Source organism: Myotis daubentonii, chromosome 2 (assembly GCF_963259705.1).
Source record: "Myotis daubentonii chromosome 2, mMyoDau2.1, whole genome shotgun sequence".
Taxonomy (NCBI): domain Eukaryota; kingdom Metazoa; phylum Chordata; class Mammalia; order Chiroptera; family Vespertilionidae; genus Myotis; species Myotis daubentonii.
Genome location: NC_081841.1, coordinates 220,034,881 through 220,051,536, shown reverse-complemented (window position 1 = coordinate 220,051,536; position 16,656 = coordinate 220,034,881). Strand labels below are relative to the sequence as shown.

The following is a 16,656-nucleotide window of genomic DNA, read 5'->3' as shown; positions in this document are numbered from 1 at the left end:
AGTGAGGAAAAGAAAGCATCTGAAGGAACATTCCTGGCATCTAACATTAGAATATATATATATATATACATATATTGATGTATTGCAATTTTATGACCAATTTTTATTTTCCTGTGTCACTAAAAATAAATACATAATGATTTAAAATCTACCCACATGCTACTTCTTTGGAATCCTTTTCAGATCCAAACAATGTCTTTTAAAGCGAGAAAGGCCATTTATTTAACAATACATGCATATTTTTATTTATTTTTATTTTTATTTTTTTTAATTAAATCTTTATTGTTCAGATTATTACATTTGTTCCCTTCCCCCCCCCCCATAACTCCCCTCCTCCCAGTTCCCGCCCCACCCTCCGCCCTCACTCCCCACCCACTGTCCTCATCCATAGGTGCACGATTTTTGTCCAGTCTCTTCCCACATCTCCCACACCCCTTTCCCCCCCAAGAATAGTCAGTCCATTCCCTTTCTATGTCCCTGATTCTATTGTAATCAACAGTTCATTCTTTTCATCAGATTATTTATTCACTTGATTCTTAGATTCACTTGTTGATAGATGCATATTTGTTGTTCATAATTTGTATCTTTACCTTTTTCTTCCTCTTCCTCTTCTTAAAGGATACCTTTCAGCATTTCATATAATCCTGGTTTGGTGGTGATGAACTCCTTTAGCTTTTCCTTATCTGTGAAGCTCTTTATCTGACCTTCAATTCTGAATGATAGCTTTGCTGGATAAAGTAATCTTGGTTGTAGGTTCTTGGTATTCATCACTTTGAATATTTCTTGCCACTCCCTTCTGGCCTGCAAAGTTTCTGTTGAGAAATCAGCTGACAGTCGTATGGGTATTCCCTTGTAGGTAACTGAGTTTCTTTCTCTTGCTGTTTTTAAGATTCTCTCTTTATCTTTTGCTCTTGGCATTTTAATTATGATGTGTCTTGGTGTGGTCCTCTTTGGATTCCTTTTGTTTGGGGTTCTCCGCGCTTCTTGGACCTGTAAGTCCATTTCTTTCACCAGGTGGGGAAAGTTTTCTGTCATTATTTCTTCAAATAGGTTTTCAATATCTTGCTCTCTCTCATCTTCTGGCACCCCTATAATTCTGATGTTGGTACGCTTGAGGCTGTCCCAGAGGCTCCTTACACTATCCTTGCATTTTTGGATTCTTTTTTCATTTTGCTTTTCCGGTTGGATGTTTTTTGCTTCCTCGCATTTCAAATCATTGACTTGATTCTTGCGCTCCTCTGGTCTGCTGTCGGGCGTCTGTATAATATTCGTTATTTCAGTCCGTGTGTGCTTAATTTCTAGTTGGTTCCCCAATATAAGATCGAGGGTCTTATTAGTTTTCGTGTAGATCTCATTAAGTTTATCGGCAGCTTCTAAACAGTTCTTGAGAGACCTTAAAAGTGTGGTTCTGAACTCTATTTCTTCCATTGACAATTTTGTCCTGTTTCTTTGTCTCCGCATTTTGTTATGCTTCCTTGGTGCTGCACCCCCTAGTGGTCTTTGTTCGCAGTCTTATAGATAAATCTTGATTGTTGTAGCTAATTCCAGGGAGGGTTTGACCTCCAGGCCAAGTGGCTATGAGAATCAGCTGTGTCAGCAGTGAGAGAACTTCTGTCCTCTAGGGAGGTGCTAATCTAGCCTTTTCCTGAGGCTATCCGGCAAATGCCTCTGTGCAGGGCGTGGGCAGGGTGGGTCGCACAGGATCAACAGGGTGGGCCGGAGAGAGCAGTTATGGCGGCTCTCAGTCCTGTCCCCAGGGGCTCTGCCTCTCTGAGTCCCAGCACCCGCTGCAAAGCTCGGAGAGAAAGCTGCACTCGCTCTGACCGAAGCCAGACAGTCCCGCTTCTCCCGTTTGAGTCTGGGTCCCTAAAGACTTGCCCGGATCTGGAGCTCAGAGTCTGCGACTCCCTCCCGATTGAAAACAACAACCGCGCCCTCCGCCGCCAGCCCGCTCCGCGCACTCCGCACCTCAGAATTTGACTTCAGCACTGCGCCTCCTCTGAGTGTCCGTGTGCGTTTCTCTTTCCTCCTAGTTGTAGGACTTCCACTCAGCCAGCGTTCCTGTGGTTCTGGGTGATGTCCCTTCCGTTTTTTGGTTTCACTTTTGAAGTAGTTGTTCAAAGCAGCAAACTCCGGCGTTAACCTATGCCGCCATCTTGGTTCTCCCGTCGAGTTCTTCTCTACATGCATATTTTTAAGTTTGTCACAGAGAGGCCAAAATGTTAACAAAAAAGTGAAACTATAATTACACAAAACATCATTAAATAGGCACACAGAGAAAACACAAAGGCAAAATACAGAGGAAATTCAGAAAACATAAGGAAAGGGAAGAGATATAAAGAAAGGGAACACAATAGGAAGGGGAAAGAATAATTTGGGATAAACACAAAGATGGTAACTGCACAGCAGATGATCATAAAGAGATGAAAACAAGAAAGGAGAGAGAGTGAGAGGTTGAAGATCAACAGAAATGTATATTAAATATCTAAAAGATACAACTTCAACTAACAAAGGGATTCTGATGTTACGCCTATGAAAAACATTATGATCATTTAGATCCCCAAGCTTTTACTGCCCTAGACCAGTGGTCGGCAAACTGCAGCTCACGAGCCACATGCAGCTCTTTGGCCCTTTGAGTGTGGCTCTTCCACAAAATACCACGTGCGGGCGCACATGTACAGTGCGATTGAAACTTCGTGGCCCATGCGCAGAAGTCGGTATTTTGTGGAAGAGCCACACTCAAGGGGCTAAAGAGCCGCATGTGGCTCGTGAGCTGCAGTTTGCTGACCACTGCCCTAGGCACATCATTTCTTCATGGAACTGGAATTTCACTGTGACTATATATTGACCTCTTTGAAGAGCATGCTGTCAGTACTCCTTGTACACAGCGATTGGGATACTTCATAACTTCTGACTTCAAGTTCCATCTTTTCCCCTCTTGTTCGAAGTTCTCACTTTCCTTTCCTGATGTCACATCCCTCAAAGTAGATCTTAATAGTTTTAGTTTTCACTCATGTATTGAATTTTGATGATTAGAAAAATTGGGTGAGGACCCCATTTTTTATTTATATAATGCAATGTTTATTTTTTTATTCTCAGAGTGTGCACATTTTCTACATAATGTGATACCATCTTGACAAGGGTTAGGGCAAAATTGACCTTAAAACAGTGGAGATAGGCTGTAGGCCAGGAACTAAGTGCATAAATGGTGGTCGGAAAGCTCCTTCACCCTCTCCACTCTCTGGGGATATCGGGACTATTCATGTTATCGATAACTACTTGAGTAAGCTTTGGTGGTTTGGGTATTTTAAAAAATTTGTCATATTTTAAATAAGATATATTCACTGTCATACAAATGTTTAGGAATAGTATTGAAGTTATGTTCTATTAGTTTATTTATTTATTTTTAATATATTTTTATTTGTTTATTTTTAAACTGTTTTTAAATATATATTTTTATTGATTTTAGAGAGGAAGGGAGAGGGAGAGAGAGAGAGACAGAAACATCAATATGAGATAGAATAATTGATTGGCTGCCTCCTGTACCCAAAACCTGGTCATGTACCCTGACCAGGATTTGAACCATGACCTCTTGATTCATAGGTCGATGCTCAACCACTGAGACACACTGGCTACGCGTGTTCTATCAGTTTAAAATAAAGTGCTCTACTTTAATATACTTTATGTAAGTCTCATGGTAACCACCAGGAAAAAAACCTTGTAGTAATCACAGAATAGAACCTGATGTTCAAACATACTGATACTAAAAGAGATCAAATTATAAAAGAAGACAGCCAGATAATAAGCAAGAAATAATGGACCTACAAAATCATCAGAAAATTAACAAAATAGCAATAATCATCCTATCTAATAATAGACAAAGATGGTAATTGACCGTACCTTCGCTATGCCTCCAATCAGCTAATCAGCGCGATATGCAAATTATCCGCCAACAAAGTTGGTGGCTAATTTGCATACTGTAGGCAGGGCGGGACAGCGCGAGCTGCCATCTGGGCCCTATTTGCAGCCCTGGGCGGCAAGGCTTAGGCTGGACCCTCATGTGCCGCCTAAGCTCCACCCCCATCTGGGACCCCCGTGTGCTGCCTAAGCCCCGCCCCCATCTGGGACCCCCATGTGCTGCCTAAGCCCCGCCCCCATCAGGGACCCCCGTGTGCTGCCTAAGCCCCGCCCCCATCTGGGACCCCCATGTGCTGCCTAAGCCCCACCCCCATCTGGGACCCCCATGTGCTGCCTAAGCCCGGCCCCCATCAGGGACCCCCGTGTGCTGCCTAAGCCCGGCCCCCATCTGGGACCCCCGTGTGCTGCCTAAGCCCCACCCCCATCAGGGACCCCCGTGTGCTGCCTAAGCCCGGCCCCCATCTGGGACCCCCGTGTGCTGCCTAAGCCCCACGCCACCTAAGCCCTGCCCCCAGCCGGGACCCCATGGCAATTCCAGAGCAGGAAAGGCCGGCCTTCAGGCAGCACCCCACCCTGGCCACAGCTCAAGGGAGAGTACAACATGCAGTGGAGGCCAGGAGCCTGAGAGATCAACAGAGAGGGGCGCCTGCTCCAAGTCTCCAGACATACACACACACACACACACACACACACACACACACACACAGAGCCTACTCTGAGCCTCCAATGTGGCTGGGGGCAGACCCCCAGCTGGGACACACACACACACACACACACACACACACGACACCTGCTCCGAGCCTCTGCTGCCAGACTGTGGCCGTCAGTAGGACATCCACTGAGGGCTCCTGGACTGAGGGGCAGGCTGGGCTGAGGGAACCCCACCCCCCAGTGCATGAATTTCGTGCACTAGTTCTATATAATAAAAGCCTAATATGCAAATTGACCAAAGGGCAGAATGACTGGTAGCTATGATATGCACTGACCACCAGGGGGCAAATGCTCAATGCAGGAGCTTCCCCCAGCCCACAGGCCCCAACTGGGCCAAGGCAGGTGCCAGCACCTCCCCCCATCATACCCCTGGTTGCCCTGCAGAGGGAGGTGACCGGTGGTGGCAGGGGTCAGGGCCAGTGAGCAGGTGGCATCAGGCTGGACAAGATGGGTGCCTCCAATTGCCCCCACTTGTCGCCCTGCAGATTGGCCCTGATTGTCAGCCAGCCTAGGGACCCTATCCAAATTTTGTGCACCGGGCCTCTAGTGTTAACATAAATAGATTAAATTCTGTAATCAAATATACAGAATGGCTCTATGAATTTAAAAGGCAAGATCCAACAATATTCAGTCCACAAAAGACTCATTTCAGCTTTAAAGATACACATAGACTTTGTAGTAAAGGAATGGAAAAAGATACTTCAAGCAAATGGTAACTAAAATAAACAAGGTTAGCTATTCTTTATATCAGACAAAACAGACTTTAAACTAAAAGTGGTACAAAGAGACAAAGAGGGTCATTATAGAATAATAAAGAGGTCAATCCATCAATCAGATATAAAAATTGTAAATATTTAAGTACCCAACATCAAGCATATGCATGTACCAGTATAAAGCAAAAATTCATAGAACCAACAGCAATAATACACAGTAATGCAACAGTCATTTGGATCTTTAATGTCCCATTCTTAACAATAGATCAATCATCCAGACAGAGAATCAATGTGAAAACAGAAGATGTGAATAATATCTGTACCAAATGAACCTAACAGATATATTTAGAAGATTCTATCTGACAACAGCAGAACACACATTCTTCTCAAGTATACCTGGGATATTTTCTAGTAAAAATCATATTTTAAGCCACAGGGGGGAAAAAGTCTTAGCAAATGTAAGAGGATTGCAATCATATCAAGTATCTTCTTTGACCACAATGCTATGACACTAGCAATCAACAACAGAAGGAAAATTGGGAAACTGATGAGTATGTAAAATTAAGCAATACTCCCCTAAACAGATCACAGGAGAAATTAGTTAACAAACATCAAAATGATGAAAAGTCATCAAAATAGAAGACACAAAACTATATACATTTTCCCCAAAAAGCTGATATTGCATAAGAAAGTTTATAAACAATAACAACAAAAAAGAATATATATGAATGTGTCATTAAGCCATTGGTCAGTAGGAAAAGTAGCATTGATGACTTGGTTTTAGGTCAATCAATTCTTGGCCAAAGGCATTTCTTAAATTTTAATAGCTTGTTCTGATATGTTGGGGAAAATTGGGAGGCTAAGGAGTCTCTTTAAGTTGGAGACATACAGTCTCTCTTTTTTTTTTAAATCGATTTTTCAAATACAGCTGACTAGACATACAGATGGCTATTGAGGAAATATTGTGCTCTGTATTTCTAATATTTTAACTCGCCCAATCTCACCATCCTTGTCATGTAGGACAGTTACACAAAGGATTGATAAAAGACAAGAAAATGTTAGCTTTCTATGTGAACTAAGTATCTACCTTTCAGATGCTATTAAGAATATTGCACATATGTGACACTATCCTCTCTTTTATGAAATAATTTAAACTTGTGCTTTGCTTAAAAAAAAAGATCCTTCGGCAATCTCTTCTCCCTCTTGTGGGAAAGAGTGCGTTGTGGAAGAGCCCCCTTGCAAGCCAGAGGACTTTTGGTAAAAGCACTTTACACTGACAAGCCTACCTCCTGGTCTTCAAAGGACTGGTCAAAGGTACTGGCCTCTGAAGAACTGGAGTGTCCATAGAAAAAATGAAGGGTTGGTTATCTGGTTTCCTGTAATTAGGTTAATTTGTCACCAAGTTTAAAGATTCCACATTTTGGAGATATTCCAACAGAAGCTGTTCTATTTTCTTACTTGTTAAGCTTCACTGACCAAGAGGAATGTCAGTTCTCCAGAAATTAATAAAAGGCCCCGTGTTCCACTCCCCCTGATCACTCTCCTCTCTATTGGGCATTCAACCATGAGACTCCCTCCCCTGCTTCCTATGCTCCTCTTCTTTGCGACTGTAATACCAAAAGGTAAGATGGTGAATAATCATAGAGCTTGGTTTCTTAGGAGGCCTACTGGTATGCTCAGCTTTTCCGTGGCCATCTTCACTCAGACCCTATTGCATAGCCTTCAGGAAATCAGAATTGCAACATTCTCATCTCCCTTGAATGGATGAGGACAACATTGCAAAGCAGGGCAAAGATTTCCATCCACAGAAAACAAGACCCAAGAGCTCCATGATTAGAAAAGGTGGCCCAAGTAGAGAGAGAGGTGAAGAAGCTTGGACATGTGACTTAAGAATTAGCATACAAATCAAATAGCTATTACCAGGGCCACAATCCCTCAAAAGGAGAGTGAAAATAGCAGCTATTGGTTTAGTGCAGTGGTTGGCAAACAGTGGCTAGCGAGCCACATGCGGCTCTTTGGCCCCTTGAGTGTGGCTCTTCCACAAAATACCACATGCGGGCGTGCACATACAGTGCGATTGAAACTTCGTGGCCCATGCGTCGAAGTTGGTTTTCAGCCTGGGCGAGTCTATTTTGAAGAAGTGGCATTAGAATAAGTGGGGGATGTTGGTCTGGCGACGGGAGACGCGGCACAGGCAGGCCACGAGATATGCAGCACGGGGGAGGTGCGTAAATTGTAAGGAATTTAATTTTATCAATAAATAATATCGTTATTAAGTATGATATCAAGTTTTAATCAACATACCTATAGTTTAACTAAGACTTAAAACTTTAAGTAAAGTTTATTAAGTTAATTTTAGGGAACGTTGTGGAGTGAAAGAAGATGTAGTGTTGAGGATTGAGAAAGGTATGTTGAGATGCTTTGGACATAGAGAGAGGATGAACGAAAGGAGATAGACGAAACAAGTATACAAGACGAGTGTGGATGGGAGAGTTGGAAGAGGTCAATCTCAGTGAACATACCTCAATCAGATTGAGGACGTTTTTAGCAAAGGCCAGCTTAGGAGTACCCTAATTAAGTTAATAACAATGTACCTACCTATATAGTTTAAGTTTAAAAAATTTGGCTCTCAAAAGAAATTTCAATTGTTGTACTGTTGATATTTGGCTCTGTTGACTAATGAATTTGCCAACCATTGGTTTAGTGAATGGAAGATGTAGAGTCAAATGGTGAGGAATATTTGTGAAGGGTAGAAGTTAGATGCATAAGGCAGAGCTCAACAAGAGAAGATTGTGTCAAGTTATAAAAACCAAATAGTGCCCTAGCCAGTTTGGTTCAGTGGCTAGAGCTTCGGCCTGTGGACTGAAGGGTCCCAGGTTTGATTCTGGCCAAGGGCACATGCCTGGGTTACGGACTTGATCCCCAGTAGGGTGCATGCAGAAGGCAGCCAACCAATGATTCTCTCATCATTGATGTTTCTATCTCTCTATCCCTCTCCCTTCCTCTCTGAAATAAATAAAAATATATTTAAAAACAAAAACAAAGACAAAAAAAAACAAATAGGGAGCAGAATTTGGAAAAAGCATCAACAGAGGAATAAAGCTTCACTGGCAAAATTTTAAGCAAAATACAAAATATGAAAGGAGAACTTTAAGAATCTGAGTTACATCTTCAGGACCCATGGTTCAGAAGTTTGACTGTTAACATGTAGAATCAAAAAGAAAAGGGAATGTGGTCACCTTCAACCAGATTTTTGTAAGAACTGACAAAATCCTTTTCTCCACTTTTAGTGACAGGATGATCAGATCCCTCAAAATAAGAGTGTGGCCACTGAGCATAGACAGAGTCTGGATGACTCTCTCTCTTCCCTGGTTCATCTCTAAGATTAACTTCAATGAAATCAAAGATGCTCCTTTGTTTGATCATTGCCTAATCCATGGATATATTGGGATCTACAAGACAGATGATTTTCTCCTCCCGGAGTTCATATGTTTCTCATTCGGTTTTCAATTCTGTCACAAGAAGAGAAAGGTGTGGAAAGACACACTTGTAGTAACACCTAATGTAAAATTGTGTGATGTTAATGACTTAAAACTAGAAAGCAATTTAATGATTAATCCTTTAATTTTACAGATAAAAGAATTCTTGTACACATAGAGAATGTCTTTATGCAAGTCACATAGGTGGCGGCAAATACTAAGACTAGAACCAAATATCTTTCACTTGGGTCAGTGTTGTTTCCATTAATCTACAGACGTGGGTATGCCCATAGAATGGTAATCCCAATTTCTGTCAGGCCCTTTTCCCCAGTCTCCTAATTAGATGTGGAGGAACCTAAGGAGATTTTCAAGTTTTCTCTTTCAGAAGACACAAACACATCTTACTTCACATTCCTCCAAATTCCTCTCCTTCAGTGCTGAATGTGGGCCTGTTGAGTTGGCTTCATGTTCTGGTATTATTATTGGACTGTTTATGCTAGTCTTTAGAATTTCATGATCTATGTTCCTGAAAATCAGATAAATGGCTATCAACTTTTAGATAGCTAAAAGCACTTGCCCAAGATACATATGTCAGAATGGCCGATGAGTGTATATTTTTGTCTCTACTTGTCCTCCACTACCTAAGCTAAATTCAGCTCAGCTTAAATTATTGTCTCTATCCAAAGTCACAGCCCATGTTATGAATCTGTTTTTTTTTTTTTAAAGGTTAAGGAGGGATAGATTGGAAGAAGTAAAGGTCTAGCCAAGACCCACCCTTATGGCAGAAAAATAGATACGGCAATGGTTCAGTCCCAGAGTGGGAAGAAAACCAAGATAAAAAGGTGGTTCTAGAGCAAAGACCAGAAATAACTAATGAGAAAATAGGATTCTAGGAAATCTAGGTCAAAGATTGAGGAAAGCTAACAGTCATAACCAGACTGGACACCTACAGATAGAATAATCCATCCAAGAGCAGGGACCAGATTGTCAAAACTAGGCTGAAGCCAAGAGGTTTTAAGAAGGAATAAGAGAAAAAATGTGGAGGGGAGGGGATCAGAATAACTGCATTCAACAGCAAGACACATTTATTGAGCACCTGTTATTTAACAAAGACTGTGTTAGACCTTGGGACCCAACGGGGAACACAATAAAGTGACTTCCATGATATAAAAGACAGATGTTAGTGAAATGATTGCACGGATCAGCATGTAATTGTAGATTTGAATGAGTCAACGAAAAGGAACTGGGGATTGCACATGGCCATCGTCTGTGTTCAAGGTTAGAGAGACCTCCTTGAGGCCTGCCTTTGGGTGGAAACCTGAATCTAAGTGTTTTCCTTTGAAAGAAGGAGGCAATGTCACACCCTGATGCAGAAGGAACTTGAGAGCTCTGGGACTGTAAGATGACCTTCTTATGAGCACTCATTTCCATGAGGAAATGTGCCAAGGCTCTTATGAAATGACGCCCAAGTACAAGGTGTATGGCACCAATGCTGATTGGGGGAAGGAGGGCATTTAAAGGACAAGGAGTGAAAGGCAGTCACACTTTATTCTGTGTGTGGGTAACACACACAAAGCAGGACTATGTGCAGATTCCAGGCAGCCCACAGGCCTGAAAGGCGGGTGTCCTTGACGGTCTGGCCCTTTGTTTCATGACTTCCATGATCCTTTCTCTCTCTCTCTCTTCCTGGCTCCACCATAGGAGTTGTTTCAGGTACATACTAGCCTCCTTCTTTCCCGATCTTGAGATAATCATCTTTTGAGGTGAACACATGGAGTTGGGCCTGAGAAACCACCAGCAACCATGTGAGAAGAGAGAGAGGGTATAAGAACAATCACGCGGACTTAGGAAGTCAAAATTCCTTCCTTTGCAACCTGGCAATTGCCGTGATCTAAAGGTAAATAAGCCTGCTCCGGCTCTGCATGGGCTCTCTGGGTCAGCATCACGTCGGGATTGAAAGCGTGTACTGTCCCAACCCTCTGCTGCCCTGTGTCTCCACCGCTCATTGGATGAGGCCCCTTCTCTATTCTCCCAAAGGACGTTTCTACTCCAGGCACTCAGTCCAAACCTCATGTTATGAATCTGTTGTTCCCAACGCATAGGTAGCATCAGCAAAGGTGGTGCGGCAAGTGCATCACTGAAGGTGTGAAGGGCCGGGAATTCACAGTTGGAAACCACTGAGGCCAATGATAATGGACGTGAGGCTGGTGGACAGGGTGCACGACGCTGGGAATCAGGGGGACGTGATGCCAAGTGAGCTGAGCCAGTCACAGAAGACAAATACTGAAGGATGGCACTGCCACGAGGTGTCCAAATAGTAAAAATCATAGAACCACAGAGCAGCAGGTTGGCTGCCAGGGCCTGGAGGGATGGGGAGCTGCTGCTCAGCGGGTGTAGAGTTTCAATTACACAAGATGAGGAAGTGCCAGAGATCTGCCTGCCAACACTGAACCTGGCGTGAAAGCTACTGAACTGTGCACTAAAACATGTAAGAGGGTAGACCTCACGTCCAGCGTCCTCACCACAGGAAAAGAAGAAACGGTGGAGAACAGGGGTTATCTGGAGCAGAGTGAGCCTTCCTGCCACGGAGACAGGAGGCCCTCAGAGGCATTTGAAGCCATGAGGTCCCCTTTCTTCCACAACAGTTAAGACCAGCTTGGTTTGTCTTTCCCGAACCAGTTATACCAGGGGCCTAGTAAAGGGCTAGTGTGAGGACGGAATGAGATCCAGGTACTGAGACTAAAGGGAACTACAGTGTTGGAGCATACAGTTCCATGCCTCTCTTCAGCCAAATGAATGAAAAAGACATATGGATGCATTTAAGGAAAACTACTTTTTAACTTTGAGAGAAATCTTCTCTGTGTATCTACATTTAAGGGGCTTGGAACAACGTAGAAAATGTATTCCTTGCATAGTCCCGAAATGGGGAACTAGGGAAGGTGGAAACTGAAGGACTCCTAGACTGTCTGAAAAGGAGGTGAGAATGTTTTTCCAGGAAAATTCAATAGGTGGAAAGTTTAACAACCCTGTGCTTTACCCACTACACACCAGGGACACCTCCCCGGTCACAGTGACAACACACTGCCCCACACGTGTCCAAGTGTGCTTCCCAGCAGAGGACCACTCTCTCCAAGCTTCTAGAAGTCCGTGGACTGCCCTCTCCACATGAGTTTGGTCCCACAGTCTCTGGCCCTCCCCCAAAGGCACTCTTTTGCCCTAAGAGTCTGATTTTTCATCCCAAAGCCAGTTTTCTGTAAATGTACTGCTCTATTTGCATTACCAGAATGTGATGGGGACTTAATGGCCTTGTCCAATCTCTCCCCGTGCAGCAAGGGCTGGCCTTATCCCAGGTAAACAACAGTGTGTCCTTCTGAAAGGCATTTGCAAGCCCGGGGGCTGCACCTCCACGGACGACACCATTGGGGTGTGTAACGACGAGCAGAAATGTTGTCGGAGGTGGTGGATACTGTTTCCCTATGCAACGCCAGCTCCCAAGTCCAAGTCTCCTTAGGAGGACGCAACCTGTCGGGCCCTATGACACCAGGACACACGGATGCATTTGGCAGATTCCTGTCAAACCTACCTGTGCTCACTCCTTGACGGGAAATAAAGGTCCTGCTTCTGGGTGTACTGATCCCTGAGGGATTTCTTGTGGACACCGCACGTACAAAGCCTCTCACGCACAACAAGCCTCAACGAAATAAGAGAGGAATCTCATACCCTAAACATTTTTGTAGAAAATATGACTTATTTTTTTTTAAAGATAAAGATAACATTTTAAATGTGTAAAATAATATAGGTGTAGAGAGCAGGAGGCCCTGTTGGATGAACTGAAGTGGAATAGCAACCTTCTTCCTCATCTGATTCTGAACATATGTCATTTCATTACTGCTTGGGGGATGGGGGTTGAGGTGGGCTAGTCACGTGGTCTGGCTAACACCAAACCCGGGATGAGGCACATGCCTGCCCTGTGGCTGTGGCCCCTGCCCCTCCCCTGGCCTTGGAGGAGCAGGACAGAACTGCCCTCTGCAGCCAGGCTCCTTGGGAACACTGGAGAGGGGGAAGCAGAGGAGCAGAGAATTCAATGTGTCCTGGCTCTTCCTCCCAAGTTCACCGTCACCTAACTTCACTTCCTGGTTGCAGTAATTCCCACCAGAGTAACAACTCAGGGTCATTTCTCCTTCATGGCTGAGAAAAGTAAATGGCAAGAAAGAGGACGGGAATGTTATAGGACACGAGTCCCACAGGCATGGAAAGACCCTTTTGAATGAGGCCCCACAATCAAATTCTAGGGTTGTTATTTTTTGAGCCATAAAACCTATGGTCACTCAGAAGAAGATGGGCGCTCCCAACTTCTAATAGTCTTTAGGATCCATGTTCCTACTATTATTAAGTTAAAAAATTTTTTTATCGATTTCAGAGAGGAAGGGAGAGATAGATAGATAGATAGATAGATAGATAGATAGATAGATAGATAGATGATAGATAGAGAGACATTAATGATGAGAAAGAATCATAGATTGGCCACCTCCTACATGCCCCCTACTGGGGATCAAGCCTGCAAGCCAGGCATGTGCCCTGACTGGGAATCGAACTGTGACCTCCTGTTTCATGGCTCGACACTCAACCACTGAGCCACGCCAGCCGGGCTATGTTCTTATTATTAATGTGGACAGCAGGTGTCCACAAGACCATTCATTTCTTGAGTACAAGAGCCACCTTCACCCACACTTGTATGTCCAGAATACCACAGTCTCCTAACACACTAGGTGCCAACCCAGGTTCTTGCGACAGTCATCTTCAAGTAACAACTGTGGTTCTTTTGCTCACTATTCCTAATTCCTAGGACTTTGAACTATTTACTTAGCCTTTATCTGCCTGAGCATTCTCCTAAAGAAATGAGCAAAATCAATGAACCCTAAGCCAGGGAGACTCACCTCACTTTCTCTGAGCCTTTCTGTGACTGCCCATTTCTAATGAGGGTTGCCAGAGAAAAGGCAGGATGCCCCATTAAATACAAAGTTCAGATAAACAGTGAAGATTTTTAATATAAAATGGGTAATATTTGGCACATAATTATACTATAAGTTATTCATTATAGCTCGAAATCCGAATCGACTGAGTATCCTATGTCTTTATTTGCTAAAGCTGCAACCCTATGTTGAAACCCCATGGGGGGGAAAATTCCAGGAACTCCATCTGCTTAGCAGAATGCTTCCTGCCCACGGGCCGACACCCACCTCTTCATCAATCATGCCCCGGATAGCTGGACTCGAATTTGTCATGCAGTGCCCGTCTTTCGCTAGAATGACAGGGCTGCATGGTTCCGTCGCCAGTCGGGGTTAATTGTCATGAATGGCAGATGCAGGCCAGTGGATGCTGGCAGAACGTGACAGTCCCACCATCATCACGAACCTGCTATGCACTGTCCTCCGTGGATTTTGCCCATTTTCATTGTCCTCTGCCAAACACCACGGTCCCGTGCAAGCGCCACTTAGAGAACGATGCCCGGGCTCTGAGATTGTTTTCATCATCCCAATGCCACAGCGGATTCTGCTGTGCGAGCTGCTGAGCGGATTGTGCAGGAATGCTGTCCAGTGTGAAGGAATTAGCTCGCCTTCTCCACAGCCAGCAAGTTCATCTGGCTGTTAACGCACATTTCTCAAACCTGAGCCCCGTGCACCCTGCCCATGTAACAGTCTGATACAACCGTGCATTCAATGTCTCCTTTTGGACACAATTTCAACGTTCTAGGACCAAACTAAACTGATTGCATTCTCCAAAACTGCTTTTCTTTCATGCTGCTGAGCAAGGCCATGACCCCTCAGGTAGCGGGACAGAACCCTGCCTCCCTTGGCTTCCATCCCTTGCCTCTCCCATGCTGGTTGGTCGACTCCAGGCCCCAGGCCCCAGGCCCCAGGCCCCAGGTCCATTCTCTCCCAGGACTCTTTAACGAGCACTCCCGTTGGCACTGTCTTACCTCCTCTCTCATCTGGACCAGGAAAACAGCTGGCAAAACCTTGCCTATCCACAGATTTGACCAGTGCCCTCGTCAGAATGGCTGGGCCTCCTCTGGATGGGAAGGGGGTAGGGGGTGGGGGGTGGGGGAGGACAGGAGGGACTCCTAACTCATCACAGATCACCACAATGGCCCTGCTCTCTGGGCCTCTGAGTTTAGGCCTGGGGCTGTCACACTGTCTGACCACTGAGCCCTCTGTGGAAGGTGGTGTAGGCATCTAGTGATGGTTTCCTTCAGTGACAGGACACGTATAATAAGAAACATTCTGACTATGTTACTTCCTATCCTATCTAATAAAAGAGTAATATGCAAGTTGACCATCACCCCAACACACAAGATGGCCACCCCCATGTGATCAAAGATGGCCGCCCCCATGTGGACACAAGATGGCCACAAGGGGAGGGCAGTTGTGAGCGATCAGGCCAGCAGGGGAGGGCAGTTAGGGGCAATCGAGACAGCAGGGGAGCAGTTAGGCATCAGTCAGCTTGGTAGGGGAGTGGTTAGGGGGTGATCAGGCTGGCAGGCAGAAGCAGTTAGGAGCAATCAGGCAGGCAGGCAGGTGAGCGGTTGGGTGCCAGCCATCCTGGGTTGTGAGAGGGATGTCCAACTGCCCGTTTAGGGCACTTAAATGTGTGTCTCAATTTCACATAAGCAGTAGGCTAGAAGAGGTTTTGAAATTCATTATAAATAAATTATTCTTGAAAAACAATAAAAATAAACATAAAGACATATGTACAAAGATATCTACCAATTGCATGTTATGATGTGAACATTGGAGAGCCGTAAAATGACCCTGCAGCATGGAGGAGCTGAGCCGGCTGCCTGTGAAGATGGCGCTGGTTAAAGACGCCGAATGAAGGCACCTGAGCACAGTGATGTTCGGGGAAAGGCCACCCGGCAGGTCTCTGTTTTTCCCCTGCCTGCGGCCACTCAGCCCTCCCCGATGAAGGCTGCCCTGAGGGGCCCCAGGTGGGAGCTGGAGAGGGCCCACCATGGCTCCTGGGGAACTTTGGGAGCCCGGCCCCCTGCCGCCTGCACCCCTGGCACACCCTCAGGTGCGCTTTGCCAACTGCCCTCCAGTTCCCTCCACCTGCAGTCCCCACCACCGTGGGCCCCTCAGAGGCACTGCCCTCTCTCACCTGAGCTGGCTCGGGTCTGGAAAGGCCAATGGTGAGGAAGGAGGCTGGCCCACCGGGAGCTCGGCCTGACCCTAGAGACACGTCCCCTCCGGGGGAAGGTCCTGTGACCTCAGAGGCGCAGCCTTGGTGAGGAGCTGGTAGGTGACCTTGTGCTGACCTTGAGCAGGGCTGGCTGGGCTGGGCCAGATCCCAGGTTGTGCCGCTGCCCTGCCGCTCACACACATGGGTCGGAGGCCTGAGAGGGGGTTCCTGGGCCAGTGGCCCTGTGCAGGCTGGTCCAGTAGACCCTGGGAGCACCCACAGACCCCAAGCTCCCTGCTGGACCCAGGGTTGGAGCGGCCTGTGCCGCTGACGCCCTCGCGTGGCCGTTCCTGGTGCTGCACCCTCAGCTCCAGGCATTCCAGGGACCCTGGGTCAGAACCCACACACCTGGTCCTCTCCCCTTCCCTCTGCCATCCCAGTCTTCACTGTGGCAACTGTAAGGACATCACTTGTAAAAAAAGAAAAAAAAGAAAGACCAGTGGCTTAAAACAGCCAATGTGCATTTCTCATACTCCTGGAGGCTGGCAACTCCAAGGTCAAGGCGCAGGCGATCCCGTGTCAGCTGGGAGCTCTGCTGGGTGTGCCCATGGCCACCTTTTTGTCATAGTGTCCTCACATGGCAGTGAGGGAGCCAC

The 16,656-nt window shown here is 45.6% G+C and overlaps 1 protein-coding gene across 1 annotated transcript; it reads left to right on the top strand.

The window, feature by feature from the left end:
* The first annotated feature begins 5,365 nt into the window (after positions 1–5,365).
* Positions 5,366–12,332, top strand: LOC132226483 (beta-defensin 130B-like). The gene is made up of 2 exons (XM_059681120.1): positions 5,366–6,964; positions 12,151–12,332. The coding sequence occupies exons 1-2, from the start codon at positions 6,907–6,909 to the stop codon at positions 12,330–12,332; spliced, it is 240 nt and encodes a 79-aa protein (XP_059537103.1). The 5' UTR covers positions 5,366–6,906.
* The last annotated feature ends 4,324 nt before the right edge of the window (positions 12,333–16,656 follow it).